We start from the raw sequence: 19,941 nt of genomic DNA on the forward strand, positions 1-19,941 counted from the left end.
AAATTATCAGACTTACAGGAAGTCGCGCCTTCCTCAAACGGCTCTTTTCCCGTTGCACATTACCCCCACTTCCATCGTGCACCTGGAAACCACACAGTTATTACGACAAACCTTCATGCTTTACACTTTAATCCTAACTTCGGCAGCTAGTTGTAATTGTGGTGAGAGCGACAAATCAGTCATATAATGAGGGGTGTGTTCATTCATAAATTCAAAAGGAAAACATAAAAACTGCCGATCTGCACAAGAGAGAAAAGGAAGGTGCATCTACTGACATGAAGTGAAGGCATTTTGAGGACCTAGGGTATCTACTCACAGAGTGGAGCTGTCGGCAGCACAAAACACTCTTCTCCCCTTTTCGACATTTGCACTGCATGGCGACTGCTGAAATCGAGAAGTTTTTCTAGAAAGCATATCTATAGCATATTAGTCTGTATGTAGATATCTTTATTTGATGCGGTATTTCTTCTGCTTTATTCTATTTGGTTATTTTAATATAACAACTGCCTTTATATTGTTGTGTTCCAAGTGTGTGAAGCTTTACACACAATACAGCAACATTGGAAACACAGATAAACTACTGAATCGCACGCTGAGTGCTGAATATCTATTCCCGAGTAGTCAGATGATTTCATCAAAGTAAACGCTGATAAATACTGATAGCTACATGACAAATGACACATAAATGCATCATCGAATTGATAACTAACTTGTAGCGGTATGAAGTTTCTACAAAGTAGCTATATCTGCAAAATTACGATTACAGACCACCAGAAGCAGGCTTCGCAATGAACAAATTCTCAAATCAGGTGTATAAAATATACTACTCACGAAATATCGTATGTCTCTTCTAACAAGTTTCTTGCCACCATCAGCTTCGTTTGTTTTCGAATTTTAAATGTTGCGTCATCATAATTTCACTACACATAACAGTAACTTTTGAAAGGTACCGAAGTCATGAATGAAACGTGCAGTTAGTCATTTTTAGTCACTGACACAAACTCGGTTATATGTCTAATAAAAACGTAATGCTGATGTCAGATTAGTAAATACATTTGATTGTTCAAAAAGCAAAACATATTTTTCTATTAAAGAATGCACGCACAACATGGCACAACATTAATTCCTTCTTTATTTGTTGAAACGTTTTAGAGGCTTCAGTGCCTAGTTGAGAATACAAGAGAATACAAGAATACAAGACCATCGTACGATCAATAAAAATGAAAACATAATTTTGTTGAATAGGCTAAATGGACAGTAGAAATCACGACAGTACTTCTCAATTTATTGTCCATTTCAGCACCTTGCAATGGAACAGCACCTCAAAGATCGTTATTGTAGAAGAAAGCTGAGTTATATGTTATTATTGTGGGGAAACGGGTAAATGAAAGTGGAACATTGTTTTGGCAAGTGCAGTGGTCCGTTGAAGGACACTTGCGTATGGAATATCTGCGCAGTTTTAAAACGCCGAAACCGGCCCGTGTTCGAAAACCTGCCTAGGCTGCGTAACAGTCGTAATCTACTGACGTAATGTCGTCCGTTGCCATGGAGATGTTGTAGCGTGTCCTTCGAAATTGTTAGACTCTCTCCATCACCGAGGTTATTCAAAGTAATTAGCTAATTGATGTGTTGGTGTTTTCAGATGAATATTAAGATGGATACTGGGGCAGTATTCTGACACAACTGTTTTAGACTTTCATGGCTATCAAACTCATGTGTGTATACTGCTTTTGCTTGATTGTGTATTATGTATGCACCATTGCAGTAGTGAAGTGGCACAGAACTAGTATGCCCCTTGTGGGTTGGCTAATTCATGCTGATTAACCCCCCATACAAACACACACACACAAACATATGACAAAAAACAAGAGGTAAACTTTAAGATGGTATACTGGTATACCTAATGGGCACTGCTTTTATATAGATAGAGAGTACCAAGGCACTGACCCTGCATACTGCCTCTGACATCCTGATGCACACAGACAGTGGGGGCTGGAGGAGCTGCTAACCCAGAGAGATGAGAGCAGGAGCTCTGATGACTTGGCCCAGTACATTTGTAGGAGCACACGCCAGGGCCTGCATTTCTGAGCAAGTCAGTCATTTCAGATCATCAGCATTGTCTCCACTGGGTGGCAGCCATTTCTCACAAATAACAAATTTAATGCTCCCATATCCGCTTGAAATCTTCCAGACAGAAGACATTTAGTGAGAGTAACTGCGTATCATGTGCGAATCTTGTATCTGGGGTAGCATGTTAATGTACCATATTTTCAGTATTTTGGCATCTTTGTGGTCAGTATGAGCAGGGTGCTCACAGACATTGTCACATATCTGACGCCCTCACCTGAAATGGCATAGTAAGTCGATCAATGGAATGGCAACAGACTCCATAGGCCTAGATTCAGTTTAACCACACTGTGATTTTACTATCACTTTTAGCAATAAATCAATGTTACTTTTTCATTTTGTGAGCAATGTTACATGTTTGATGGTTGTTGAAATTCATGAAATTGATATGCAAGAAACAATAATAACACTTGCTTAATTTTAGGGTTTTGTGCTTAATCCCCTCCCTACAAACAAACACACACAGGTGCACACATATTCACTCAAAGAATCCCATCCGTTTTACTCCTCACTGTGTTACTTGTTGAGTTGAGCTGATGATATTTGCTTAGTCATCTTGCAGTGTAATGCGTCTCCATAAGCACATCTGAAAGTTTGTTCTCTAATGTAGCCTAAGGGTCTCCGTGTCACGGTGGCTTCTCCATTACCTTCTGAGAAATAATCACGTTACTTTCCATTTCAATAGCTTGGAGGCCTGTCTTGGTAGTTTTCAAGTGTAGAGTGAAAGGGCACAGCTGTAAAATATATTGACGCTGAAGCCCTCCTCTATTGACGGTCTGCAAGGCGTGAACAATCTGGGGTCTAGAGAGACGCTGAATCACTCACACAAAGGGGTGAAACGGGCCAGAAAATACTATTCTCTGCTATTCAGACCCATCGATCACAACTTTAAAAACCGTCAGAATAAAGAGAGAAGGAGATGTGAGAGGAGATTTGAAAATGGGGGGGGACTTTTGACGTTTAGCCTACTTTGCAAAAACTTGCACAATTTTAACAAAGTTATAATTAATATCTTAATATGACTTTTATTTAATATTTTATTATGGTTTATCGCTGAAGAAAAAAAAACATTTGGTTATTCAGTGGTTTAATTCGAATAGGGCGGGAACACGTTATGAATTGCTTGTTTTGGCCGCCGGCTTATGGGTTTCTGCCTGCTCTGTCTCACTTTTTAAATTAATGAAATTAACAGTGTTTGGACATACCAAATGGGCATTAAGATGCACAGTCTACGCGTTATAAACACTTCCCCACAGCTACGATTATATTAAAAATGATTCCCACGACCGACTCTTAAATGACAAGCCAATCATCAAACGAGACTGTAAATGAGTTGGGGGAGGGGCGGGGAAATTTCAAAAGGGGAACAGCGTCCACAACTAAGTTTACAGCGGGACTGTGATAGGGACAAGGACACACAGGTAGTGGAAGGAAAATGAGACCAAAACCTAATAGAAACGGGCTTCTCATGATGTGAGAGTTTATAGATCTGACGGAATAAACCTTAAACAAATGGAGATTTTTCGCTGTTTACAGGATTCGAGGAAATGGACGATAGCCAATCAGGCTGAGGGAAGTGGAGTTCGGATTTATCTTTATGTTCATCCTTTTTTAATGCTAAGCTCAGTAAACCCTTTGCAATGAGTGATGCAAGTTATGTAAATCCCGTAACGTTTAGCTGGCTAATCGTTAAAACAGACTGCAGTTCTACCATTGGCGACTGCCCGCAGGATGGAGGTGGGAGGTCTGAATCTGAATCTGTCAGGATCCATGTAAGAGTTATTTTTTCTTTTCTTTTAGATGAAGACATTATGCTGCTAAATGCAGCAGTATATTCTTGGACGTGTGTTCCCAAATAAATTTCGCATTCGCTGTTTAGCTGTTTAGTCTAGGAACGGGTGCATTAAACAGATATCGCGCTTCTGAAGTATGAGAACTCGGTGTAGCGCTCTGGCGCTCTTCGGCTGGTTACTTGTGGCACTTGATGCCCAGTATATCTGCTGGCAAGCGTTGCTCAGATGTCAGCAGGAGAGAGACTGTGACCTAGCTTACAACCAGTATCTAGTCGCATGTGAGGCTAATATCCAAGGCAACAGACGGCGGTGCCCAAGTCACTGCATCAACGCTTTGGTGAGGTTGAATCTGACCCGCACCGGGCCAGAACTTGAGACTTGTGACTGCGGCCAGGACGCACAATGCAGGAGAACGAAGCGGGCCATAGAGCCGTGCCTTCCGCGGAGGTATCCGGGAGACGCCGCGGGAATAGGGTGCACAGAGGCCCGTCAGCGCTGCGAGGAGGAGCCGGGTTGCCACTCCATCCTGACTTCCTACCTGTCTAGTTGTGGACAGCTTTTCAATGGCAAGAAATGTTCAGCAAAGTGCAGGTCAACAATTGAGGAAATGCTCTCCCACCCCAACGGAATGCTGCTCAACCGCTGCGTGTGCGACGGTGTGGAGAGGCCGTTTTGCGAGGTCGTAAAGGAGAACATGGCCAAACTTTGCTCTGTCACCGACCATGGCGTTTCCCCGGGTACCGAGGACATGGACTACGTTTATGAAGACGAGGACTACGATCTGAAAAGTACTGCGGCGACACATTCTGTCTCTGAGGATTCTTTCTCCAGTTCTTCTCCGAAATTGTCCCATTTCGCCCTTTCACAGATATTATTACTACTGACAGTGTGTTGGACCGGACACTTATAGTGCATACTCTGTGAAAATGCAAGTCCAAATGTGGCTTGTTTGGTTTATGTGGATTGCTGTGGGTGTATTGCTGACAGGACATCGTACATCAGTACGGAACGTGGAACAGTACCCATGCCCGTGTCTGTGATTACACCAGTATAAGGGTTCAAACAGAACAAGACTACAACTACAACAGCAACTACAACAACTACAATTTTAAGCGCGAATGCAAAAACACACCATGTTTGTGAATGGGTGTCTTGCTGTTGCATGGAATGTGTGCAATTTATTACGTTTCTCGACAACGTAATAAGTTAATGGACTCACTGCCCATCAGTCCAAAGTAACTGATAATGCGTGAAAGAGAACAGGCTGTTGCATATCCCTCAGAGAGCAGCAAAACAAGCGCGAGGGAGGGGAACCAAACTTCTTATTCACAAACGAAAACGCTGTTATCATTTACTCCTATCCCTGTCAAAGCTTCATCTAGTGTCTTCCTTGTTCCGTTACATTTCAGCGGTTCTTTAAGTATTCATCTTTATTAAGACGTTAGGTAAACATTGCATCCGTGTTTCTGTTTACTTGTCTCATTGCACTCTCGCGCCTGGGCATTGTATCCATGAAACCTCAAATATTTGCGGTGAATTGCGAGACAACAGACAAGGTTCCTGGGATCAAGTAACTAAACAGACTTTTAAGTACTTCTTCAGCAGCCGCCCCCCGTCCCTACCCACATCTCCGCTCGATTTCTGATAACTCAAGTTCTGTTTACCACCCACCCTCACAACTTGAAGATATGACTGATTTTACAAATAAGGGAAACGTATCCAAACAAAAATTCATTCTCTTTGAAAGGAGAAACACTGTCTAGCCTAATATTTCAATTGGCAAACAAATTCTGGTTGCTATTCATTCGTTACAAGTTCGTTTATTTCTCATTCTTATCAAAATGAGTGTTTTTAATTTGGGGCTGTTCCGACATTAACGTAAGTTGTGAAAATGTAAATATGTAACTAGGTTTACATAAAATTATTTTTATGTACATAAAAGAAATATGCCTATATATTTGTGTCTCATGAATGAACAGTGAATAAAATGTGGAAAACTACATTACCAGTGTGTGTGTGTGTGTGTAATGGATTGAGTATGTGTGTGTGTGAATAACCGTTCTGAAAAACTGAGGTAGTAGGAGTAGCTGACAACGAATAAAATATGAAAATCGCACTGTCGAAAATATAGTTTTCTGGAATTATCTCTAGTCACTGAGTCGGCAGGCGAAAGCACAGAAAAGCCTGAGTCATTTGAAATTCTTCACAGTCGGTAATTTGCATCTGTATGAAATGAATTGTATGGCACACTATGTGCCCTCCAGGCGATACTAAAGCGCCGTTTTCAATTGCAAATATGGGTGTCCTGTATGCTTAAACGGAGGGAAAACGTACATGGTGTAAAAAGCAGCCATATAAGATTGCATATGATCTGTTCTTAATGGCCGATTTGTGTTCTGTGAAGCTTTGACTTCCCGATTCTGCAGGAAAGCCTTCTATCAGTGTCTACTTTGGTTCCTGTCACCTCATAAGTGAATCGTTCATTCTTCGTCTCAGGATCAGCCAGGTGTTGACGTCTGGGCTCAGAATTCTATTTTTTTTTTTTCACTTAAATCACCTAACTTGATATTATGGACATGTCCAGCTTGGTGTTAGTGAAACCCTCAAAGATAACAAATGTGTTTGGATCTGACCACTCATGTTACATATTCATTTGCTTGGAGATGTGAGCTCATCTACAGCTGCGCATCAGTACGATCTAGTGATCTTCACAGGTAGGGAGCATGACCAGTGCCTGCTGCAGTTTAGCACCCACCAAGTGTGAAGGTGGGTTCAAGCCTAGAAGCTGGTCTGGTGGAGCAGGGCTGTTTCAACTGTCTGATGGCTATATTTGTTGAGCTCTCCACTTTCTGCTATAGGCACATGGATCAATGGAGGTTAAAAGAGCAGGGAGGGAAGAGCAGGTTGAGTACAGAGTGATTTAGTGCCATAGAGCAGAGCTCCTCTGCAGTTTGTCCAACTATCAAGATATATCTACCCTGCCAGCCCCCTTTAGATAATTGGCCGCCCCTATAGGCCTCTATTTATGCACTGCCTCTGGGAACTCAGTCAAAACAAACAGCAGTGGAGGACTTCAGGCCGGGTGGGGGAAGGGAGAGGGGGAAAAGGGGCTACGGTGGGGGCAGTGTGCTCTACCTCTATTTTCTTATTCTGTTGAATGTCCCTCTGAAACAAGCCCCCTTGTGAGCACTTGTAAACCAAGGAGAGGGAGCGGTTGGGAGAGTGACGGCTTTGTGTCCCATCTGCATAATGTCCCATTCAAGGCCACTGCAGTTTCCCCAGGGTAAATGGCTGGTGCATGTGTGTGGTGGGGTAAGGGGGAGGGGGGTCAGGGTGGAGGGATAATGGATCCTCAAGGATTAACCCCCACCTAACCCCCTACATTACCGGTCAGTGTTCTCAGTTAAACTTTGCCTCTCTGTCATTAAGTGTACCAACAGATCTGGAGGAGAGAATGCCAGGAATGGGAGGTATAAGTGCCGTTGGCGGAGCTGTATTGAAAGGAGTCCAGTTAAAACCACAATGAAGGGGAGGCCTTGACTCATCACAGTGTAGCCCTCAGTTTCTTCTGTGGGGCACCTGAAAGCACTCTTCAGAATGAGACTATGAAGGAGCACAGAGAGCCCTCAGATCATATGCCTCCTCATTCTGGGAATACAGGCCAGCAACACCATGAGCCAGGTGGGGAGCATGGCCAGCAGTTTAAACTATTCCCACAGACAGAAATAAGGACCAGACCAAAGTTACCATGACAGCAGTTGCCAGGTATCAGTAGTGTTGGCACCACACCTCTGCTAGCAGGTGCATGTCCTAAAACCCTCTCTGGGATGTTTTTTCTCCCATGCCCTTCCGTTGGAAAATTGTCAAAATATTGCATTTTTACCAGCTAACCTGCTTCTCTCAATCTCTGAAAAACAGGATCGGTCTTTCATTGTGGTAATCACGGGTAAACCAAATATAATAGCTGGGACAGTGGGAGAATGTCAAGGGAGAGCCCACTTGACAAGATATATTAAGCCAGGTACAATACATAGTGAATACCAGGCTGTTGATGTTGAGAATTTGTATTTATTTCAATTAAGCATCCATTACATAAGTGATTTAATAAATAATTTAAAAAAATATTCACGTAAAACATTCAAACAAAAACAGTGTCGTAGACCAAATGTAGATAATCAAGGAATTTCCACGGCGTTCCCTCTAGTGATGAGGTAATTTTCAAGTATTCCTTAAAAATGCCTTTTGTACTGTGGCCTAATATGTTGTAATTTCCCTATACGTGAAGAACAGTAATACTTCAACAAAAAATGCTTGCACCTCATTACAGTGATAAATGTAAGCACTGACGGCAGTCAGAGCAGTGACTGTTGAGCAGATATAGCCATATACACAGTAGATCCAGCACTTAGTGACAAGCTATATTGCTCTTTTGAACAATGAAACCGTTGAGCCACAATTGCACCGCACTTAACCAGTGCTATTTTTTCTTGTTACCAATTTATACAGCTGGAAGTTTAAGACAATTTCATTTAAGTACCTTGCCAACAGCAATTCTCCCTGTGGGATTCACACCGCCAGCCTTTGGAGTAGGAGCACAGCTCCTTGCCATTACACCACACTGCTGCCCACTTCTTGATTGAACTGTGGTAAACCAAATAAAACTAGAAGAAATGTAAACAATGTGCTATTTCTTTGTTGATGCCCCACTCAGGGCGGTGACGGTCAGCCTTCCCGTGGGGAGCACCCAGTGAGGTTGTGGTAAGGCCACAAGGGAGTGTCTGTGTGTGACAGTCACAAGAGGGTGGTCGAAAAGCAGCCCTTATTGAGGGCTATTGAAAGCATTCGCTTTATCAATTAAGGCAGTTCCTACTCTATTTGGGTACTCAGTCACCATTCCCTTAGGAAGCTACAGTAAAAACTACAGAGTTAGCAAATGAACAACAAAACCGAATTCACCTGGTGTGAATGCTCTACAAATGCTACAGAGAAACTGAATGAAACTGTGGACTGCGGAACTGCAACAAAGTCTCCTGTCTTGGTGTGTACGGTTGCAGGCTGAGAAGTGCAAATGCACTACATTTATGAGAAGAGTTATGAGGAGGTACAGGAGCTTCTAGAGCAGTGGGTCTTAGCAGGACCAGCGGCTTCGCCTGTGATGTAAGGTAGAAGGGACTCTGATACATGATGTTCCTGGTGCTCCATCATGTCCCCGGAGCTCACTGAATGCAGCAGCCTGGATAAGAGGAACAAAGTGAGAAAAATATTCTGTATCATCAACACACAGTGCACCTTCATAGGAACCTCACACTTTCTTTGCTGTACCACAATGTGGACAGAGAGTATGATGCCACAGTTAGACTCTTTCTTTGACACCCTTCCACCAAGAATGAAGCCATGGAGATGCTGACCTTCCTTTACAATGACCCCAAAAGGTGGGCCAGGGGAAACGGTTTCCTTTAACGCATGAATCAGTTGGGTGGGCCAGGATGTTAAGAGACAGGGGCTTTCAGCCAATAGAGGTGGACACTTTAAAGCACCAAAGCTGGAGACATATTCTCAATGGCTGTTTTTGTAAGGATATTAGGACTATTAAGAGACTGTCAGCATTGGTATACAAGCTCTCTACCCAAGCTACTCATTTGAATGGACCCTTCCCTTCTATGAAGGTAAACTGAAAGCAGTAGAAATGGAGTCACTGATTCCAAACTTCTTTGCAGAAACCTAGAAACTACAGCTCAATAAACTAAGCACAGCAGCTTGTATTATCAGTACCAACCAATTGACTTAACGGCATCAAACGGCACGCAGGAAATAATGCTTGCATGCAAGCATGGCAATTAGAGTGCTTTGTGATCCAGGTTTGCAGTCCACCTGACACCCCTGTAGACTTATGAATGAACAATGACTATGGCCCCACTGCTACCTTGGAGCAAAGAGCAAAACCACTCTTTAATGCAGTTGATTTTGGCATGCGTGTGTATGACAACCTGACTCAGCTATTACATAACAGTCCCTACTATGCCATTATGTTTTCCTGTCAGTGATCTCACTGTATGATCTTTATGTAAACACAACAGGCCTGGACATCCTGGAGAGGACTGAAACACCTGTCGTTATGAGAAGGCTCTTAAGTTTGTGGTCAGAGGATGATCCAGGGGATTTGTGCTACTGTGTCATAAAGAGAACATTAACTTGGCTCTGCTGTAATAGCCTAGTCCCTGCTGGTTCTGTAAAGCTTGGCTTTGTTTCAGTAATGAACACTCACATCTTCATAACGGGTTACCAAACCATCAAAAAAACAACCATGCTGGCTGCCTCCGCTTTCAGTTCTGCTGGGTCATGTTCCCATTCCAGCCATAACAGATGGACAAGTGAACAAACACACAACAGGAGAGACTCTCTGGTTTTACACTATCATCGAAGGCAGTTGAAATATGTGAACACACATTAAGGGTGCTCTAAATTCAAGGCCTGCTGGAGCAACAGGGACTACAGCTTCACTTCAGCTTCACTAGGTGGTGTCTACTGGGAGGCAGAGGGCGGAGCAGCCGAACTAAACAGCACAGAGTCAGTTGTTCCTGCCCAAAGAGAGCGATTGTAAAAGAAGGGCTCATATTCTACAGGGGAAAGAGACCTCTGTTGAAGAGAAACGTCACATCTTTCATATACTTCAACACTTCATCCCCGAGTTCTCACAAACAGCCAAATAGCCCTCACATCACTGTGCCACTTGCTTGTGTAGGGATCAGTCTCTCCCTTTCTCTTTCTCTTTCACACACACACACACACACACACACACACACACACACACACACACACACACACACACACACACACACACACACACACACGCACGCACAGATACACATTTAGGCTCCCTGCACCTCCTGAAAGCAATTCACAGCCCCCTTCATCCTCAAGACTTGTTCTGATTTCTCACAGACTGCAGCATGTGTCTGAGTCTGCACACGGACATACATAACAGTATGCAGAGCAGATTCATTCACAGTCATAAAGACAGATTCACCAATGTGTGCACACTATAGACATTACTGTGTAGTTAACCAAGAGCCATATATACACACATAACAAAATTTAGTGCAGTACTGGACACAGATTAAATGGATACTCACTGCTCCGTACGGACTCTGAGAGAGGTTCCCTGTCCAGGGACACATCTGTCTGAGCCTCCTGCATCTGAAAACATAATACACACCGATCTCTCTGAGACACACACTGAGCCCAACAGACAGTGGCATCCTGAGCAAGAACCAGATGAAGAAGTCAGATGTCAATCACACATTACTATACAATTACACTATAGCTGAACAGGGAATATATGAGGACATTACGAATGCAAGTTATTATTATGCTCCCATTTATGTGAAGCCCTACCTTCAGGTGCTCTTTGAGGTATTCAGCCCGGGTCATTAGCCTTTTAATCTGCAACGGCAAACGCATTCAGCACTTGTGAAGATGTCACTCATGCATTTGTTTGATATTCAGGCTGAGTCTTCTGATTTGGACTGACCGGTACTGTTGTGCTAATACAATAATGCTGAGTCCAGAGAGACTGGTCTAGTGACTGTGTTGAGCCGAGTCCAGTGTGAGTGTGAGATCACCTCCCAAACTTCAAGCTAAACCAGGTGAACATACATTCAGCCACTCTAGAGCTGCTGAAGTATTGCTCTCACTCACACATTCAAAATGACATCTCTGCATGCATGTATGGGGTGCCCTATTATGAACTTAGTTCAGCCTGAGCTGGGCTCATTGACATTAAGAAGTGGGCACTGGCTGACCCCAGGTCAGCCTTGGTCGTGACAGCCTCCCTGGGCAGCAGAGATCACAGGCCAGGGCAGGGATTCTAAGCCTGTGCATGTTGGTGTCAGATTCATCCCATTTCTACGTTCTGGGGTATCAACCCCTCACCTCACTGTGGAGAAGCTCCCTCCGGCGACCCTGGGCCTCCGCTAGGGGGCAGAGAGAGAGGGAGGGAGGGAAAAAGGGGGAGAGAGGGAAAAGGACATGAGGAGGAGAGTGTGAGGAACAGCTGTGTATTTCCAACACGTTTAGAAGGAAAACATTCAGGAAAATTATTCCAAAAATGGCTTTCACTTGGATGTGACTCAGTCACCCTACTACGTGGTGCTCAGGGAGGGTATTTCAGACTCACAAAAACCACTGGGTGGAGTCCGCTCAGTGGAAACTGAGATGTGAGCAATCTCAGAGAGGAAAGCAGCAGACACTCCCAAGTAGCAGGCCAGGGGATTTTAATCAGTTCAAGATATCCACGTGATGGAAGCAACTCACTCACTCACTCACTAACTCAATCAATCACTACCTGAGTATCTCAGTAAGTAATTAACTATCTGGCTGACCCCCTGATCCAGTCTGATGACTGGGGAGGTGGGAGTTGTTTATGTGCGCTCTCAATAGGAACCAGATGCCACAGTGAGTGCGCACATACACACTGGCATCGGCCCAATCCAGAGCTCAGAGCCGCATCTGGCTGCCAGTCCCGCCTCCTCCGTCAGGCCCATCTCCCTGATGAGGTCATGTGGAGCCGGAGCTTACACGCAGCAGCCCGCAGAGAGGGGAAGCCTCTTCACTGAGAGAGAGAGAGGGGGAGGAGAGGCCGTTACCGCCAACTCGGCACACATCGCGTCATCGATCCCCAACCCCACCACAACAGCTACTTAGAGAGACACGCTGGGCGGTAGCTGTGGGGGTTGGAGCCGTGCCCATGCGTTGCGTGCGTAGGGGTGTGCATTTCTGCCTTTCCAGAGCGCGTCCCAGCCAGCCGCGTGCGCTGAGTCACCGCTTCAGCAGATGTGTGGCTGGAGAAGAAGGCGTGCGCGCACGTTAATGGCCCCCCTCGACTAGGACCGCGCCAAATCGCACGCTGCCAAACAGCAGCACAGTAAGCAGAGATGCGGCTGAGGTTTCGCGAGTCGCCGCTGGCGAGAGCGAGGGATTGTGGGTATCCGGGCCTCACCTGCCAGCGCCAGCAGCAGCTCTCCCAAGCTCTGCTGGTACAGATCCAGAGTGTCCTGGTCCTCCATCCCACTCTCCTCCTGGAACAACACGGAGGAGAGAGGAGTGCACTTACACTCAGATCAATGCACACTCTCACATATGCGCACAAAACAAAAAATACATGATCAACATAACTACAGAATTACCCCTTGCCACTAAACCAGGTCCGGAACTCCCAGTTTCCACTGTAACCCTCTGTTCTTCGCATCCCAGAACTCACAGTTCCCACTGTCACACCCTGTCCCTAATCTAAGAGCCCCCAGCTCCCCCATTTTACCTTAGCCACCGCAGTGGCCGCTACCTCCAGGGCAGCCAGCAGGCGGGGCTGGTCCCGGGCCATCTCTGTGCGGAGAAGAGAACATTTGAGTCACATTAGATGCCCAGGATAGACTGTTACAGACTGAGAATCTCCCAGCACACCTCAGATTCACGCTATTCAGTAGTGACATTTCAATCAACAATAAACTCACTGTACTTTTTCAACAGCAAAGTATATGCACACCACTATGAGAAGAGTAACACAAACAAACCCTTGTTACCTTTCAGAATGTCTCTAGATGACCTAGCCTCCTCAAAGCAGATTCTGTTGTCTGATGCCACCAGGGCTTTCAGCTCCTCTGCCCGGGACACGTACTGGTTCACCTACCGGAGAGAGTGCGGACCGACTCCATTACTGACACTCCGCAGACAACACACATAGTACACATAAAATACAAAGATGCTCTGTAGGAGACACCGACACATTCTAAAGAGAAAATGAAAAGAGAATCCATATCCAAATATGCACTCATACAAGCACGCGTGCATATGCACACGCACACACGCAATCCCTGAAAACACACTAGCTCTCCGTGTATGAGGCTACATGGCTTGGCGCTCACCTTCTGTCTGAGAGCCTCCTTGCGCTGTCTGTCCGTCTCATCTGGAGGAGGGCGGGGCACAAATTTCGCAGTCAAACCACAGTCTCGGTGAGGTCACAGTCAGATTAACCGGGCTGTAATTGCTCTCATGCATCTTTTTTCCCCTCCACGTCATCAATATGTGTAAAAACAATTTATCGAGAATCTCATTTCTAAAAGGTTTTACATTTGACTTTTTTACATCACATTTCGCTTCATAAAAACTATCACCTAGAGTGACTTAACACAGATTGCAATTCTTACATGTTATCCATTTACACAGCTGGATATTTACTGAGGCAGCGGTGTGTTAAGCATCTTGCCCAAGGCTACTACGCCAGTGGCCAACCTGAGAAATGAACCAGCGACCTTTATGAGTTATGAGCTCTGCTTCTTATCACTATGCCACATTGTTGTTCAGGTTTCACTCATTGTGTGAAGGTAGGGACATTCAGTATCTGCCTGTACTGGGCTGTGGCTGTGCTCTGCTGTGCCTAGCTGAGGCTGTGCTGTGCTCTGTGGTGACGGGTGTGCCCTCACAGTGGATGGCTGGGACGAAGTGCTCCAGCGCGCTGCAGTAGAGGGACAGCGCGGCTGACCTGTCCCCTTCCTGGTCCTTCTGCACCGCCCGCAGTACCAGCTCCTTCTGAGAGGGGGGCAGAGGAGGGCTGGTGAGGGACACGAGCAAGACAAACGTATGCTCGCAAACAGTTTCGGTTCTTCCCACACGCAGAGACACACAGCCACACACAGCCACACACACACACACACACACACACACACACACACACACACACACACACAGACACACACACACACACACACACACACACACTCACATAAAAACACAGTCACTCACTGCCCTCCCCAGGCTCTCAGCACTGGGCATGTGCTCCAGGTCCACGAAGGGGTGTAGGAAGAACTCGTCGAAAGTGATGCGGGTGTTGGGGTCCCTGTCCAGCAGCCGCAGCAGCAGGTCCCTGCAGTCCCGGGACACTCTCGCCCCCGCCGGCAGCTGCAACACACCTGCTCTGGTTACACACTGGACCCATACCCCTACTCAAGCTACTCAGAATACCTCTCAGACTCACCCACATGTGCACTGAGTTTCCTAGACAAATCACACAGGACAACAGAGCTTGCTGCAAACAAACAATAATATAATAGCAAAAACAACTCATGGCAAGGATTTAAACTTCCTTAAACTTCTTTTGACAAAGACTGAGGGCCATTAACCCCTGTGCTCTTATAAGGGAACTGAGAAGTGTGTAGCACCACTACCCACATGCTGGAAATGCTAAGACTGCACATTTTGCCTTCGAAGAAATGTAGCTGAGGTTTTTCATAAATAAAAATACTGCTTTTGTTTATTCACTCACTCAGAATATCTGGACTCAAATGACAATACAGGAACAGTCTTACGACAACATATTGTTCTGGTCCATCTCCATACAATGTTAATCTAACCAAATTGCAGAGAAACCAGACACAGCGACTCTGAAACTTCCTCTGTCCTAACCCTCACAGCAGCTAGCTCACCCAGACTGGTCCACCTGTTTTTATTCATAAGGGAAAAAAGACTCCCATACAGTCAGAGTAGCCCCACTAGACCCTTTGCCCACCTCTCTCCACACTAGGGGAAGTGTACAAGGCTATGCTGCACCAGCAACTTCCGTAACCATTAGCATGCCATGCTGTAATCTCACTACATAAAACAAAATGGTCCAAATACTGATTACAATGCAACAGAAAACAATAAATGCAGTAAAAACGCTTGTTGGAGAGTGTAAACACTGTGTGTGCATTTGTGTTTTAAATACAGCATACCAGGCACCCGAGACATGAATGGGTGTGTGGATGTATTCTGCGTTATTGTAGTATCTGCTGTATCTACTGTTATTTTTGGCTGTTTGTTGAGACCTGTGAGAGGTGCAGTACAGCAAAAACTATGTCTCGCCCTCTTGTGGTCACAGCCAGTAACTGCAGAGGGCCCAAATTCTATGGACAGATGTCCCTCGAATCACCACTTCATAATCAAATTGTGTCATTACCAATCACTATACAAGGTCATCCTTGCAGATAAAAATGAAGATATATTCATGAAAGCTCAGGGTCACCTCAATGGGACGGTCACTGCGGATCTTCTCCTCCAGCTCAGCATAGGAACGTGAGGCAAATGGCGGACGTCCGAAGAGGGCCTCTATACCCACATACACAAAAGGGTGCTTATAAGCAGTGTCTACTTGTCCTATTGTACTCCTATGGAAGCACAGAGCAGCACAACAAATAACAGGTCCAGTTACTACATCACAAAATTATTATTACATTAAATTAAATTACATTATTGTCATTTAGCAGACACTCTTATCCAGAGCAACTTATAAAGGTTACAATTCTTAGACGTTACCCATTTATACAGCTGAATATTTACAGAGGCAACTGTGGGTTAAGTACCTTGCCCAAAGGTTTAACAGCAGTGCCCCAGTGGGGAAGTAGACCAGCAATCTTTCGGTTACAAGCCCTGGTCCTTACCACTATGCCACACTGTGGCCCACAACATGATCATGGTGCACATAACAACCTCCATTTAGCACAAATCAAAGTGACCTAATCATCAGGGCTGAATGGCTTCATTTTGGTGTGATCTCGAAGAAGAAGTTGACAGTTCTGAGGTGTGGAGTGTAACATGGGGCTGATGATTACTGGAGAGGACTCCAGTGAAAGTATTGGGTCGTAATGACAGAGCGAGAGTGGGATGAGAGTGGGATCTGGGGGTAAAGCCCACCACAACTAAAGGAGCTTACCATACAGGATGACCCCCACGGACCACAGATCAACCCGGGCGTCGTACTGCCGGCGGCACACCATCTCTGGGGCCATGTAGAGAGGGGAACCCCTCAGTACGCTCTGCTCGTCCCACGGAGACATGTACTGGGCGAAGCCGAAATCTGCACACACAAACACAAACAGACACATACAGAGACATCACACACAGACATGTGCAACCAGGTACAGACACGTGCTGATACACAAATACACGTATACTACACAGGTACATGCACACATAGACATGCGCAACCAGATACATACACAGACACACATACAGACGCATTCAAACACATACACACAAACATGCAGACAAAAATACACCCACTCGCAAACACAGAGGAGTGAGTCAGCGTGAAGCTGGGTCGCACTGACACCGCAGTGATAAATCTCACAGCTCAATCGCTGTCTGCTGCCGAGCATCTCACAGGCCTCAGACGATGGCACATATTCCTGGGTCAACCTGAAATTTCACTCCCCACCCATCTCCAGCCAAGTGGCCAGGGAGCACTTCATTAAGCAACATGGCCGAACACTCAAAACAAACACAGAACACAAACACTACCCTCAAGTTACTGCCAGGTTTTGATTAATTTTGAAATGCCATGTTGACAAATCGGATTAACGCTGTGCTCCGACATGGATCATAGTCCCACACCTACACCTGCTTTCCTGACCCCCTCAACCTCACACCCACATTCCAACCATTCCCACACATGGCAGAAGACTGGCCCAGTAATATCAACACAGCAGGCTTTGGGTGCAGTGTGTACCAGGGATTAGGAGAAAGACAGATGCAGAACTAATGTGCTTATAGGAATAACATGGATGTGAGACTAATGTCGATGGAAAAGTAACATGACTGCAAGACTAAAACCTGGGAAGGATTAACAGGACTAAAATTTGTGTCAGACTAATATGGATGTAGGAGTAATTTTGGTAAGGGCCTAAAATATCTGTATGGCTAATGTGGGCATAATAACGTGTGGTATTAAAACAAGTGCATCATTAAAGTTGGTGTGGATAGTTGTGTGTGTGTAAGACTAATTTCAGCCAGGTATGTGAGTAATGCTGGTGCATCAGTGTGTCAGTGGAGCTTACCTGCCAGTTTGAGCACAGAACCACTGAGGAGAATGTTGGAGGGTTTGAGATCCAGATGGGAGATGTTTCGCTCATGAAGGAACTGCAGAGCACACGCTAATCTCACAGCCACCGAGAGACAGAACATAAGTTTAAGATATTAGGCCTGTGTCACAATGGAGCTTCTATATCTCAGCTTCAGAACAACAGAACTGGTGGTCTGTGCGTGGACAGGAGACAAGGCCGCTCAGAGATGCCTGGGTTCAGGGTGCAGTCTCACCTATTTGTTGCAGGAAGCGTCGCCCCACTTTCTCAGGCAGCAGCCGACGACTGCGGATGAAACGGGACAGGTCCCCCCCTGAACACCACTCCAGGATCAGGTAGATGTTCTCACTGTCCCACTGTGGAACAAGTGCAAGCGAAAGCACAGATCCACTATGGAGTGTTACATTTTACCTGAAGTCTACTTACTGAAGTCTGCGTGTGGACATAGTGAGACACAGTCATGGAATGCAACTGTTTGGTTGGACAGGTAGAGTGTGAAGTCTGCTTGCTGTGTAAAACCACAGACGTACCTGGAAGTCCTTGAGCTGCACAATGTGGGGATGTCGCACAGTCTTCAAGATCTCGATCTCTGTCAGCAGGTTCTCCATAGAGGCCTTATTCAGGCTCTTCTTCCCCACAACCTTTACAGCAACCACCTCTCGGTTGTCCCCCTGAAATACACACCTTGGTAGGCTACTAGGGTCTCTCACTACACACGCAGATATGAACGACAGCTCACCTCCCCAGCAAATGCTACGAACATACCACAGCCCATCCAATTTAGCAGTGTGTGACATATGTTGTTGCTTCTGCCCACGACAATTGATACCGTAGACCAAGATGATCAAGAAAAGTGTGTCAATTAAAACAAAACTATTAATGGTGATTTCAATCATATGACTGAGTAAATTCAGTTTCGCTTTTGAAATGATCAGCCAGCCATCATGAAAGACTGTGAGAAATCTAGCGAACTAATTTAGGGTGCATCACCAACCTTCCTGTATGCTTTATAAACTGTCGCATAGGTGCCACTGCCCAGCTTCTCGGTCAGAATGAAGTCTGCTAGTTTCGGTGGGGCGAAACTCGAAGCCATGACAAATGTGACATCAACTTTCCGGGCTGAATCCTTGGCGACTTCAGTGCACTATTCGACCAGGCAGAATCAAGCTTTTTCTCTGTAACACGAAATACAAGAAGCATGATTATCTGGAAACCGGGATTTAACTACCTTGGTACCTGAAGGAGGGTACAGTACAAGAATTGTTACAGCTATCTGTTTGCTTGCTAAATAGCTATCTTACTAGCAATACCAAATTCTGTCAGCTCTAGCAAAGGCTAATTTAATGTTCCGGGAGTTGAAATGACATGCAGTCCTTTCTGGAAATGTATTGAATTTTCAGTCATGCAAGGATAGTGTTGATACTCACCAGCTACTGTAGATCGTTGGCTAGCTAGCCATCTAGCTAGCCAACCGGCCAACTCCTACTAGCTAGCTAGCTACCTGGACAGCGTTAGCAGGCTATTCGCTTCGCTAGCAAGCTAGCCAGCTGCTAGATAAATACATACTTTCACCAGTTATTACTGCTTCGGCTAGCCAAATTACTGTAGCTAGTAGAATTAAATATATCGAACTATGTCCACACTGATCGTCCGTCTTCATTCACATACTTCGAACCTGCATTACTCGTATATGTTTATATCTCTAGCTCTGTCGCAAACATGCTGTCAGCTGCAGTTCACGTCGACCTCTTCAGAACACCAGCAACAGGAGAAATTTACTGTTGCTCTCTGGCGGTGAAATGAGGTATTATGCTACTGTAAATAGTATATGGCATTTTTCCTTCCAGATTACAGCAGCTGCCAAAATACATTGGTTAGAAACTACTATGTGAGTGTAATTATAGAATATTAAAATGGCCGCAATTTAATAAAAATACCAAAATTGGGGAGATAACACATCGCTTGATTATTTTGGTGTTTTTGTATTGTTTGTTGTAAGTTACTTCAACCTCAGCTGGTTATTTTAGCAATATTTTCTTTTAAGGTATTAATTTCGGACAAGACAAACATGTTATTGAGGTTTGGTTTACTTTACACAATACTTTCCTCTGGCAAGAGGGCGCTGTGGTTCC

At 45.1% G+C, this 19,941-nt stretch overlaps 2 protein-coding genes across 2 annotated transcripts; one reads left to right on the top strand and one right to left on the bottom strand.

Moving 5' to 3' along the window:
* Positions 1–4,056: 4,056 nt before the first annotated feature.
* On the top strand, positions 4,057–4,974 carry LOC118787721 (growth arrest-specific protein 1-like). The gene is made up of 2 exons (XM_036543354.1): positions 4,057–4,708; positions 4,970–4,974. Exons 1-2 carry the CDS (start codon positions 4,057–4,059, stop codon positions 4,972–4,974), a joined length of 657 nt encoding a protein of 218 aa, XP_036399247.1.
* Positions 4,975–8,483: 3,509 nt separating this feature from the next.
* Positions 8,484–19,543, bottom strand: ulk3 (unc-51 like kinase 3). Its single transcript, XM_036543152.1, has 17 exons — positions 19,237–19,543; positions 18,804–18,984; positions 18,340–18,480; positions 18,045–18,165; positions 17,786–17,881; positions 16,663–16,806; positions 15,976–16,058; positions 14,718–14,873; positions 14,399–14,504; positions 13,841–13,881; positions 13,499–13,601; positions 13,237–13,301; positions 12,919–12,997; positions 11,853–11,893; positions 11,316–11,363; positions 11,054–11,117; positions 8,484–9,153 (listed from the first exon to the last, which is right to left on the bottom strand). The coding sequence occupies exons 2-17, from the start codon at positions 18,900–18,902 to the stop codon at positions 9,137–9,139; spliced, it is 1,404 nt and encodes a 467-aa protein (XP_036399045.1). The 5' UTR covers positions 18,903–18,984; positions 19,237–19,543; the 3' UTR covers positions 8,484–9,136.
* Positions 19,544–19,941: the final 398 nt, after the last annotated feature.

This window comes from Megalops cyprinoides, chromosome 13, assembly GCF_013368585.1.
Source record: "Megalops cyprinoides isolate fMegCyp1 chromosome 13, fMegCyp1.pri, whole genome shotgun sequence".
NCBI classification, from domain to species: domain Eukaryota; kingdom Metazoa; phylum Chordata; class Actinopteri; order Elopiformes; family Megalopidae; genus Megalops; species Megalops cyprinoides.